The sequence below is a fragment of the Ursus arctos genome, unplaced genomic scaffold (genome assembly GCF_023065955.2).
Source record: "Ursus arctos isolate Adak ecotype North America unplaced genomic scaffold, UrsArc2.0 scaffold_2, whole genome shotgun sequence".
In the NCBI taxonomy this organism is placed as follows: Eukaryota; Metazoa; Chordata; class Mammalia; order Carnivora; family Ursidae; genus Ursus; species Ursus arctos.
Window position 1 is genome coordinate 66,180,162 of NW_026622874.1, and position 12,610 is coordinate 66,192,771.

General features: G+C 50.7%; 1 protein-coding gene across 2 annotated transcripts; it reads left to right on the forward strand.

Annotated features, from left to right (window-relative positions):
* The first annotated feature begins 7,940 nt into the window (after positions 1 to 7,940).
* On the forward strand, positions 7,941 to 11,323 carry NME4 (NME/NM23 nucleoside diphosphate kinase 4). 2 transcript variants are annotated; one of them, XM_026485454.4, is made up of 5 exons: positions 7,945 to 8,097; positions 9,640 to 9,773; positions 10,043 to 10,144; positions 10,256 to 10,368; positions 10,884 to 11,323. In XM_026485454.4, exons 1-5 carry the CDS (start codon positions 8,007 to 8,009, stop codon positions 11,005 to 11,007), a joined length of 564 nt encoding a protein of 187 aa, XP_026341239.1. In that variant the 5' UTR covers positions 7,945 to 8,006; the 3' UTR covers positions 11,008 to 11,323. The 2 variants fall into 2 exon arrangements, with proteins under 2 accessions (XP_044235120.1, XP_026341239.1); XM_044379185.3 differs by lacking the exon at positions 10,043 to 10,144 and having other exon boundaries at positions 7,941 to 8,097.
* The last annotated feature ends 1,287 nt before the right edge of the window (positions 11,324 to 12,610 follow it).

Consider the following 12,610-nt stretch of genomic DNA (forward strand, 5'->3'; position numbering starts at 1 on the left):
CACAGGAATGGTTTACCCAAAAGTTTTGGGAACAGCATAAGGTTTTTGAATCTTTATTTTACTGAAATAAAATTGTTATTTTTTTAAAGTCCAACTACTATTATCATTTCATAAAGGAAAGATCATTTTCCAACTAAAAAACTAAGAAGTACGTATTCTTAGGATTATGTATAAATAAAGGTTAACCTTTTTTTTTCTTTAAGTTCAGCGTGTGGTTCTTATTTATCCCTATTTTATCCGGGCAAATGCATGCTTCCTGTCCTGGGTGTTGGGCACACATGAACCAGAAGATGAAGGGTACAAGCAATACCCTCAGACTCTTCGCGTGGGACGAGATCCAAATGCATTGGAGCATGGTGAACAGAGTAAATTGCTGGTCCCCTTCTAAGGGGTCGGTGAAGAGGGTGACGGGGTAGAAGATGCGTGCTGGGGCAGGAGGACCCAAGAGTTGTGCTCTGGTTTGAACGCTCTCATTGGCAGCCCTCCCAAGTTGCTCTGGGCTGGCAGATGCCCGAGAGGCTAATCGGGGCCTGTCCTAAGAGAAGGAGCCCACTTTTCCTGGCTGTTCCCTGCAGCAGCCCGAGCAGGGACAAATAGAGGTCTGACATGACTAAAATTGGAGTCCTGGGCACTTGGGTGGCACAGTTGGTTAAACATCGACTCTCAGTTTCAGCTCAGGACCTGATCTCAGGGTTGCGAGATCGAGCCCCGAGTGAGGCTCCACACTCAGTGCAGAATCTGTTTGAGTTTCTCTCTCCCTTCCTTCTGCCCCTCCCCCTCTCAAATAAATAAGTCTTTAAAAAACCAAATAAAATAGGAGTCCCAAGAGGACTGGAAAGAGAGAAGGAGGCAGGAAAAATATGTGAAAAATTAGTAGCCGAAAAGTCTCAGATTTAGTGAAAGACATTACTTTACAGATTCAAACAGCTCAGTGACCACAAGAAGAAACCATACAAAGAAAACCACACCCAGGCACAACTACTGAAAACCAAACTTGAGCAGAAAATATTGAAAGCACCCAGAGAAAAATGACATTCAAGGGAACAACAGTTTGAGTGATTTCTAACTTCCCACGAGCCAGAAACAATGGAGCCCAGAAGACAGTGGAACGTCATCTTCGAAGTGCTGGAAGAAAAATACTCTTGTCAACCCACAATTCTATAACTGGCAAAAACATCCTTTAAGAATAAACAAAATAGGGGCACGTAGCTGGCTCAGCTGGAAGAATGTGCCACTTTTGATCTCAGGGTAGTGAGTTCAAGCCCCACGCTGGGTGTACAGCTTATTTTAAAAAACCACAACAGGGCACCTGGTGGCTCAGTCATTAAGCGTCTGCCTTCGGCTCAGGGCGTGATCTCAGGGTCCTGAGATCGAGCCCCATGTCGGGCTCCCTGCTCCGCTATGAGCCTGCTTCTCCCTCTCCCACTCCCTCTGCTTGTGTTCCCTCTCTTGCTGGCTGTCTCTCTCTCTCTCTCAAATAAATAAATAAAATCTTAAAAAAAAAAAGAAAGAAAAAACCACAACAACATAGGTGAATGGAGGAAGAAGAGGGAGTATTTATATAATGGAATATTACTCAGCCATAAAAAAGAATGAGATCTTGCCATTTGTGACAAATGGACGGACCTTGAGGACAAAATGCTAAGTGAACTAAGTCAGTCAGGAAAAGACAATGGCTATAGGATTTCACTTATCTGTGGAATTTAAGAAACAAATAAATGAACAAATGAAGAGAAAAGAAACAAAACAACAGACTCTTAGATACCAAGAGCAAACCAGTGGTTGCCAGAGGGGAGGTTAGTAGGGGAATGCGCTGAATAAAGGGGGTGAAGAGGTACAAACTTCCAGCTATAAAATCAGTAAGTAACGGAGATGAGAAGTACAGCATGGGGAATGTGGTCGATAACGCTGTGATAATGTGTGGTACAGACAGTGACTAGCTCCTCATGCTGAGGGTTGAGTAATGCATCGAATTTTCAAATCAATATGTAGTACACCCGAAACTAATGTAACATGTGCCAACTACACTTCGATTAAAAAAAAAAAGGCAGAGGGGCACCTGGGTGGCTCAGTCAGTTGAGTGCCCTACTCTTGGTTTTGGCTCAGGTCATGATTCAGGGTCCTGGGGTCAAGCCCGGTGTCAAGCTCTGTACTCAGGGGGGAATCTGCTTCTGGATTCCCTGTCTTCCTCTACCCCTTGCCAGCTTGCTCCCGTGATCTCTGTCTCTCTCTCTCTAAAATAGATAAATAAATCTTAAAAAAAAAAAAAGGCAGAGATTGTCAAACTGAATCTGAAAAATAAATAAATAGGGGCGCCTGGGTGGCTCAGTCGTTAAGCATTTGCCTTTGGCACAGGGCGTGATCCCAGCGTTCTGGGATCGAGCCCCACATCAGGCTCCTCTGCTGGGAGCCTGCTTCTTTCTCTCCCAGTCCCCCTGCTGTGTTCCCTCTCTCGCTGACTGTCTCTCTCTCTGTCAAATAAATAAATAAAATCTTAAAAATAAATAAATAAATAAGTAAATAAATAAATAAAGACCAGACTATCTAGAAATGATTGAGTTCAACTATAAAGACATGGATGAGTTAAAAGTAACTGGATGGACAAAGATAAATCACACGATAAGGAGCACGAGGAACTGGAGCGTCTCTATCTCTATCTCTATCAGATAAGGTAGACTTCAAAAGAAAGATTATGATCAAACACACGCAAAGCTATTTTGTAGTAATGAGAGTTCCATTCATAAGGAAGAAAGGTGTGTACACACCTATTAAGAGAGCTTTGAATTACATGAAGTAAAAATGGGCAGAATGAAACAAAGAAATAGGCATTTTCACGTGAGGAGAGCAGGAGACTTGACGGCCCTCTCACAGCCGTTGGTGGAACATGCTGGAGGAAACAACCAGGAAAGACAGAGGGTTTAACCCACGCTGTCAGCAAGTGCGAACTCATTGTTACCAGAGCCTGCCTGCCACTACGGCAGACTGGACATGCTTTTCAAGTTCCCCAAAATGGGTCAGTGCTGGGCCACAAGCAATTCTTGATGAACTGAAAAGAGTTTAAGTGATCAGAATACGTTTTTCTGACCACAGTGGAACTGAAGCAGAAATCCGTCACAGCGACACGTCTAGAAATGAGTGAAAACCAGATGGGAGAGCCGCTCCTGGCTGTGGGCTAGCAGGTGACGGCCGTGCACACCTTTGAAGCCCCAGGCCCACCATGTCCTGTTACACATGACGGAAACTTCCACGTTTATCCAAAGTTTAAAAACCGCTGATGGGGCGCCTGGGTGGCTCAGTCGTTAAGCGTCTGCCTTCAGCTCAGGGCGTGATCCCGGGGTCCTGGGATCGAGCCCCACATGGGGCTCCTCCGCTGGGAGCCTGCTTCTTCCTCTCCCACTCCCCCTGCTTGTGTTCCCTCTCTCGCTGGCTGTCTCTATCTCTGTCAAATAAATTAAAAAAAAAACTTAAAAAAAAAAACCAACGCTGGGAGAGGGGCGCCTGGGGGCTCAGCTGGTTAAGTGTCCGACTCTTGGTTTTGGCTCCAGTTTCGGGTTCGGGGACCCTTGTTCAGCAGGGAGCTTGACTCTCGTTCTGTCTGCCTTGCTTGTGCTTTTTCTCTCTGACAAAAATAAATAAATAAAATCTTAAAAAAAAAAAAAGACCCTTCTGAGATAATCCAATTTGCCAATATTTCCTTCCATTTTGTAGGTTGAGTTTTCACTTTCTTGATAGTTCCACACTGTTTACCAAAGTGGGTTTTGTCAATTGAGAGTCTATCCAGCCGTACGTGAATTTCAATGGTCCACCATCTCGCTAATACTTGCAATTTCAGACTTCAAAAAAAATTTTTAAAGATTTTATTTATTTATTGGGGGGGAGGGGCAGAGGGCGAGGGAGAGAGACAGCATCTCAAGCAGACTCCCTCCTGTGTGCATCAACAGATCTGAGTGAGATCATCCCCTGATCCAAAATCAGGAGTCAGAAGCTCAACAGACTGAGCCACATAGGCGCCCCAGGCTCAGATTTTTACTGTGAGTTTACTTGCATTTCTCCCATTGGTCCTGAGTCTGAGCACCTCTGTGTGTGTTTCTTGGCTGTTTGGATTTCTCTGGAGAAGAGAATCTCCAAGTATTTGTCTGCTGTACCACTGAGTTATTGGTCTTTTACTCACCGATTTCTGGTATTAAGACCCTAGACTTGTATAGGTTTTGGGTGCTGGGAACATTCTTTCCCATTCTGTGACTTGTCTTTTTTCTTTCTTCGTGGTTTGTGCGTGATTTTGAGCAGATTTTATTTTTTTAGAGACGTTCCAGGGACACAGCAAAATTAACCAGAAAGTATGGAGTTCCCATACACCCTTTGCCCCCAAACAGGCACAGCCTCATTCACTATCAACATCCCATGCTAGACCATATGCTACATTTGTTACAATCGATGAAGCTACACTGACAATTCTATTTGCCCACGCCCATAGTTTTCACTAGGGTTCACTCTTGGTGTTGTACATTCTGCATTTGACAAATGTATAATGACATTCACCTGCCATTGTAGTATCATACAGAATAGTTTTGCTACCTTAAATATCTGCCTACACCCCTCCTACTCCCCCAACCCCTAACAATCACTGATTTTTTTTTTTTTTTTTTTTTTTTTTTTTTTTTTTTACTGTCCCCATAGCTTTGTCTTTTCCAGAGGGTCATGTAGACTTTTCAGATAGCTTCTTTCATTTAGGAATATGCATTTGATTTTCCTCCATGACTTTCTTGTGGCTTGATAGTTCATATCTGTAATTACTGAATAATACCGCATTGTAGGGTTGCACCGGAGACTGCTTATCCATGCACCTGCTGAAGGACATCTTGGTTGCTTCCAAGTCTGGCAATCGTGAATAAAGCTGCTATAAATATGTATGTGCAGATTTTTGTGTACATACATTTTATTTTCTTCTTTTTTTCTTTTTAAAGATTTATTTACTTATTTATTTGACAGAGAGAGAGACAGCCAGCGAGAGAGGTAACACAAGCAGGGGGAGTGGGAGAGGAAGAAGCAGGCTCCCAGCAGAGGAACCTGATGTGGGGCTCGATCCCAGGACTCTGGGATCACGCCCTGAGCTGAAGGCAGACGCTTAATGACTGAGCTACCCAGGCGCCCCATGTACATACATTTTCAACACATTTGAATAAACACCGAGGAGCATGATTGCTGGATCACACGTTTTGTTTTCTAAGACACGGCCAAACTGTCTTCCGGGGCGGCTGCACCATTTTGCATTCTCACCTGTAGTGAGTGAGAGTTCCCGTTGCTCCCCATACTGGTTAGCGTTTGGTGCTGTCTGTTTTTGAATTTTGGCTCGTCTGATACCTTCATGGTGTTTTTTTATGATGTTCTTAATTTTAATAGAGTTGACTTTGTCAATACTTTCCTTTATAATTAGTGCTTATTGTGCCTAAAGAAAGTCTTCCCCACAGAGAGCTGTGAATGTATTTTCCCATCTTCTAAAAGCTTTATAGATTTGCCTTTCGTATTTCAGTCTTTCATCTGCTTGAAACTTTTCTCTTTCTTTCTTTTTTTCTTTCAAGATTTTTTTAATTCATTTTATTTTAGAGAGAGAGAGCACTCATGTGCATGAGCTGAGGGAGGGGCAAAGGGTGAGAGAATCTCAAGCCAACTTCACCCTGAGCTCATGACCTGAGCTGAAACCAAGTGGACACTTAACTGACTGAGCCACTCAAACACCCCAAATCTTCTCAATAAGGATTTGTAATTTTCAGAGTATAAGAAATCAAAAGAGAAATCAGAAAATACTTTGAGATGAATGCAAATGAGACAGGCATATAAAAACTTACAAAATACAGTGAAAGCAGTGTTTATGGGGACATTTATAACTGTAAATGTCTATACTAAGAATGAAAAAAGTCTTATAAAAATTAATAAATGGGGGGACCTGGGTGGCTCAGTCTGTTAAGAGTCTGACTCTTGGTTTCAGCTCAGTCACAATCTGAGGACCCACATTGGGCTGGGGGGGGTACTCAGCAGGGAATCTGTTTCTCTCATTCTCTCTCTCCTTCTGACCCTCCCCCACCCCCACTCGTGCTGCTCTCCGTCTCTCAAATAAATAAAGGGAAATCTCACTAAAGGGGGGTCAGGAGGTTAGACAGGGGGAGCCCATCACTCACCATCAGTTACAGGAGGAATTTTCAGTTACAGACTCCAACAGAAATGTCATTTATGGACCTCAACAAAAGAATCATCAACAAGAAAGAATCATGAATTACAAGCCCCAACAGGGAAAGATGTACATGGGATCTCCTATAAGAAATCAATCACCCCTGCAACTCAGTCAAAAAGAGACCCTCATCACCCTGTGCTCTTGTTTCTCTCCAATGGACTTTGTGTTCAAAACAATACCTCCTAACTTCCTCCTCCGTCTCCATAAAATAGAGTTCGTCTCCACGGTTTGTTGGACTTGCCTGAAGTTTTGCTTTAGCTTGCATACCTCAAATTCCAATTCTCTGTTATTCTTTTCTTTTTAAAGTTTTGATTTATTTTTCTGGTAATCTCTACACCCAATGTGGGGCTCGAACTCATGACTTGAGATCAAGAGTCATAGGCTCCATGGATTGAGCCAGCCAGATGTCCCAATTCTCTGTTATTCTCGAATAAACCCATTTTTGCTAATAAAATCATGGACTATTCCATTTTTAAAAATATTTATTTATTTATTTTAGAAAGTGAGAGAGAGGACACACGTGAGCATGCAGTGAGAGGGGCAGAGGGAAAGAGAGAAGCGTTAGCTGACTCTGCACTGAGTGCGTGGGGCTGGATCTCCTGACCCTGAGATCATGACCTGAGCCAAAACCAAGAATCAGATGCTTAACTTACAGAGCCACCCAGGTGCCCCAGGACTATTTTTAAGGTTAGCAATCTCAAAGCAGTAACCTAACACCCCATGTTAAGCTAGTGGAAAAAGAAGGCTACTTGTAGTCAATATTTTACTGGAGATTCTAGCCAGAACAATTAATTAAGAAAATGAAATAAAAGGCATCCAGATTGGGAAGGAAGAAATAACTATCTCTATGCCCATATGACATAATTTCGTGCATAATAAATCGTAAGGAATCCACTAAAAAACTACTGGAACTAATAAATGAGTTCAGCAAAGTTGCAGGATACGAGATTAACACACAAAAATCAATTGTATTTTTATATACTTTCAATGAACAATCAAACATGAAATTAAGCAAACAATCCCATTCACAGCAACATCAAAAAGCATATAGGAGGGGCGCCTGGGTGGCCCAGTCGTTAAGCACTTCCTTCCTCTCAGGTGGATCCGAGTCTGGGATCGAGCCACACCTCAGGCTCCCTGCAGGGCTCCTGCTTCTCCCTCTCCCACTCCCCCTGCTTGTGTTCCCTCTCTCGCTGTCTCACTCTCTGTCAAACACATAAATAAATAAAATCTTAAATAAAAAAAAGCATCTATGATTTTTCAAAAACTCATTACCTAACATCTAGTAGATTAGATTTAGATTTAGAACAGTAGCTGGTCACCATTACTACCCCAACCAACCGTGTTGGAAGAAAACACCTGTTTCTGAACCCCGCCCCTCTCTCCCCCCGCCCCGCCCACCCTTTCCCTCCCCCTCCCTCTTCCTCCCTCCCCCCTCCCTCCGCCCCGCCCCTTCCCCCGCCCCGCCCCCTTCTCTCGCTCCTCCCCCCTCCGCCCCGCCCTCCCCTTCTCTCGCCCCTCCCCCGCCCTCCACTCCGCCCCCTTCTCTCGCCCCTCCCCCGCCCTCCGCTCCGCCCCGCCCTCCCCTTCTCTCGCCCCTCCCCCGCCCTCCGCTCCGCCCCGCCCTCCCCTTCTCTCGCCCCTCCCCCGCCCTCCGCTCCGCCCCGCCCTCCCCTTCTCTCGCCCCTCCCTCGCCCTCCGCTCCGCCCTTTCTCTGTCGGGGCTCAGTCGCCCGCGCTCTTTCTGCGCTCAGCCAGCGGCCCGCGGGCCGAGGGTCATGGGCGGCCTCTTGGGGCGCGCCGCGCTGCCGGCGCTGCTGAGCGGCCCGCGGGTCCCGGCCCCCAGCCTGCTCGCGCGCCCCAGCTCGGGTGAGTGGCCTGCGACCCGCGGAGGGAGGAGGCGGGCGGGGGGCGTAGCCCGGTCTTTGTTGGCCGGGCGTCTGCCGGACTTTGTAGATGGGCTCGGGTTCCCGCCGGGCGCGCCGGGGGCGCCCTGCACGTCTTTCCCCAGCTCTCACCACCCGCCCACCGCCCCAGGTTGGTTGGGGGCGGGGAGCGGCTCCAGAGCAGGAGGCCTGGTGGCCACAGGAGGCAGTGATGAGGGTCCCCGCGGGCTGGGGCTGCTGAGGGGGACATTTTGAGCAGAGCAACGCTCCCCACGGAGCCGCTGCCCTGGGGGCCTTTTCGCCAGGCCCTAACTCCGTCTGGCCCATCCCCGCCTGGGTCCTAGGGCCAGTATCTGTGGCCGGTTCTCCCCCTCACTGCGGCCCGCAGGGTGCTCCCTGAGAGCCAGACGTCTTGGTGTTCCAAATGCCGGAGTGAGTGAACTGCCGTCTTGCAAGGGACAGGCCAGCTGGTAGCAGGCCAGGCTACACAGAGAGCCCCGAGGCGCTGTGCTTTAGGGGTACAAACCAGCCCCCCGGGGGGCTTCCTGCGCTGCACTTCCTTCAGTCTGGAAGTGGTGGGCGCCCACTGCCTGCCGTCCAGGCCCAGCACACGTTATGGGGTGGGAAGGGGCAGCTGCAGGCACCCCCAGGGACACTGGCCTGCCCCGACTCTGCATTTGTCTTCCAGTTCTGCTCTCCCCCTCAGCAGGACTTTGGGACGTCCAGGGTGTAGGCTCCCCTGAAAAGCACATTCGACCCTAGACCCAGGGCTGAGGGTTAGTGTAGGGGCTGTAAGGGGTGATGATGCCTCCCGTCTCCCTGGCAGTGTCACCTAGAAAACAGAAGGACTGGGCCAGGGCTCAGTCCTGTGCTTGGGCCTGGAAGCCGCCCGCCTTGAAACCCTCCAGCAGCACAGAGTTCTGGCCGAAGAGGTTGTAAGTGGAGGAGCCCTCTAGAGTCTCCCCACCTGCAGACAGGAAGCCCTCGCCCTTGCTTCTCAGTCCCTAGCTCCCTTTTGTCCTGTAGTGTGGGCAGAGTGCACATCACTACTCCCTGGTTTCCCTGCCATTCCTTCACCTCAGACCCACAGGATGAGCTTTGGGTCCTTCCTCGTGTGGCTGGGAGTTCAGACAGTGTGTGTGCCATCCCTCAGAAGGACAGGAGTCAAAAGCAAGGCCAACAGCATGCTTTCCTTCCGGTGTGGCCTCTGAGCCGAGCTGTGCCTCCGCAGCTCTTGAAGATGCCTTCTCAGGGACACTGGGTCCATCATGGGTGCTCCTGCCACTGCGCGGGAGGAGCCACGGCCGCTCCCGACAGGCTGGAAGCACCTGGGGACCCACTGCCCTGTTGGTCCCTGAAAGGCAGAGTCATGCTAGGCATTTGTTGGCTGGGGACCCTGCACTTCTCCCATCCAGAGCTGCTCTGGTAGCGGCACTCAAGCCCACGTGACACCTGGGCTGTGGCCAGGGAATCCAGGTTCAGGGAGATGTGAAAGGGGAGGCACCTGATTCCCCCTCTTCCAAAGGAGGGTCCTCCTGGACCCGGGAGCGGACCCTGGTTGCAGTGAAGCCAGATGGGGTGCAGCGGCGGCTTGTTGGGGATGTGATCCAGCGCTTTGAGAGGAGGGGCTTCAAGCTGGTGGGGATGAAGATGTTGCAGGTACCGGGGCTCTAGACCCATGGGTGTCCTTGAGGGGATCGGGGGTGGGGGGCTTCTCATGGACTTCAGCCCTTCATATCTCAGCCCTGTATCAGGAGGAGTATCCTGGTGTTGGCAGTAGAAGGCAAGGGGTGGGGAGGTATCTGCCGATGTGCCAGCCCATGTAGGTATTATTTGCAAAGTGCCCTGAGGTCAGGACACCATGGTCACTGCCCCAGTGCCCAGCGGCTCCAGGGGCTTCTCTCATCTTTTGCCCCAATGCCACCCAGGCACCAGAGAGAGTCCTTGCTGAGCACTACCATGACCTGCAGAGGAAGCCCTTCTACCCAGCCCTCATCAGCTACATGACCTCTGGCCCCGTGGTGGCCATGGTACGGCAGGCAGGGGCGGTGGAAAGGGTGGAGGGCCCTGGGCTGAGCCCAGAGCTGCTGAGTCCTTGGCGATACCCACCTCTCCCAATCTCCTTTATCTTTGTGCTGCAGGTCTGGGAAGGCCCCAACGTGGTCTGCTCCTCAAGGGCTATGATAGGACACACCGACTCAGCTGAGGCTGCCCCCGGCACCATCAGGGGGGACTTCAGCATCCACATCAGCAGGTCTGGGGGCCCTGACCCACTCAAGCCACTGGAGCTGGTGGGCCAGTTCATTAGGGTTGAGGAGGGCCTGAGTGTGGGGTGGTAGTCTGCTCCTAAGGCAGATCCACGGGACCTGGGGATCTTTCTGGGCCACAGTAAAGCCACAAGAGATTTTCGATGCTGGGATGCTACACACACCTGATGTTTGCTAGAACAGTTTTTTCAAAGCTGTTTGCACACAGGACATGATAAAGCATTCTCTATGGGTTGTGTCTTGCCAAACACCCTGAGGGGTTGGCACGGGACAACTGGTGGAAACATGAGGCTCCCAGAAACTGTCTGGGCTGGCCATGAGGTTGTGGGTAAGAGGCCAAGGTCAGGCGGGAACCAGTCTTCCAGTCCTGTTCTTGCTTTCCCCTCTGCAGAATGCCGGGCTTCCTCTTCTTGACAGTAGGGGATTAGCAGATAGTTCCCAGGACCCCCAAGGTGCACACTGAAGTCTGTGCCTTACCTTTGCTGCCTATCATTTGGCACAGGAATATCATCCATGCCAGCGACTCCGTGGAGGGGGCCCAGAGGGAGATCCAGCTCTGGTTTCAAAGCAGCGAGCTGGTGGACTGGGCAGACGAAGGCCACCAGAGCAGCGTCTACCCACCCTGAGCGCTCAGGCTGCCCTCAGCCACCCCAGCAGCCACCCAGGATCAACTACCTCTGTCGTCCGGAACTGGAGCCCACACCCGTGGTCGGCCCTGCTGTCCCAGACCACCTCCCAGTCTGCCTTCTGCCCCACCCCAGCCCAGAGGGCTTGAGCAACCAGCTCTATGTGCCTTTTAGTATCCTAAGCCAGTAAGAAATTGGACCAAATCCTTTCTGTACCAAAGTGCCAGACAACCTTTGGGGCATCTCCTAAAGTGTGTAGTGTAACCTCTCTTCCCCCAAAGGGCAGTGGGACATTAAAATTCACTGTGTTGTGTAGGGGGGTGGATCGTTTATTACAGTTTCTGCCACCTCTGAGGTAGGGATGAGTGCTTGATGCAGCGTTGTAAGAATTTGAGAGTGGAAATCAAGCTTACTCTCACACACCAGTGGGGCATCGATAACGTTGTTGAATGTATCAACAGGCAGAGGTCCAAAGACCTACAGCCTGAAATGTGGGGGAATCCAAGCTGAGTCCTGGAGCTGGTGCTGCTTCAGCCCCCATTCATCTGATCATGCTGAATGAGGAGCTGCCTGCCTTGGGCAGGGCTGGACGGTGGCAAAAAGGGGTGAGTAGGGGGCCCACTAAAACCACCCCCAGGGCAGAAGGCCTTTCATGGCCTCATACGGTGGAGACTGACTGGACCTGCCTGTGTCTACTTGTATTCACGTCGGCACTACACACATCACACCTCACCTCGGTCCTCAGATGTGTCCCTGGTCCCTTGTCACAGGTACTGGACATTGCATATCATTACACCTGCTGAGGCCGCCTTGGTCCTCACCGCTTCTTGCCGTCTATATAAAGGGTGCCCTGATCCTGGATTCACAGCACCAGTTGCGGCACGGGTGAAGTGCCCTGACCTTCTTAATGGGTCATGAAACTGGTCATTTTGGGAACTGGCGCTGGGGTTGGCCACCCGAGGGGAAGGCTTTCCTGGGCTCTAGTCTCCTCTCTTTGCCTTTGTCATATTTACGCAACAATGAAGGGAGGTGCCCGGGAGGCGGGGGCGTTTAAACGCTAAGTGCCCCCCCCACCAGGTGTTTTAAAGGCAGAGCGGGGCGCCCGCGAGCCCCACCTTAACCCGAGAACCTAGTATCTGCTGTGAACCGCTGGCTCCGGCTACAGCACTGATGTCCGATCTTACCAAAAAGATTCCGACCTACAGGGGTCGGACGCCCACTCGGCCCCCGCCTTGGGGACCCACCCGCCTTACTACGCCTGCGCGCGCCGCGACCGACCTCCAGTCCCAGCAGACCGCGCGGCCGAGGTGACGAGAAAATCCTAGGAGGAGCTACGGCCGCCGTGGGCGGGGCTAGCAGGCGGTCGGCCGCCGTGGGAGGAGCGTCACGAGGAACAGGAGGGGGCTGTGGGCGGGGCGTGCTGGGAGGAGCGGCGTAGCTGTGGGCGGGGTTCGGGGGGGTGTCAAGTGCCGTGGCGGGGCTAGCAGGGAGGTCGGACGCCGTGGGAGGAGCGTCACGAGGAACAGGAGGGGGCTGTGGGCGGGGCGTGCTGGGCGGAACAGGGGGCAGCTGTGGGCGGGGCTTCTGGGAGGAACGGGAGAAC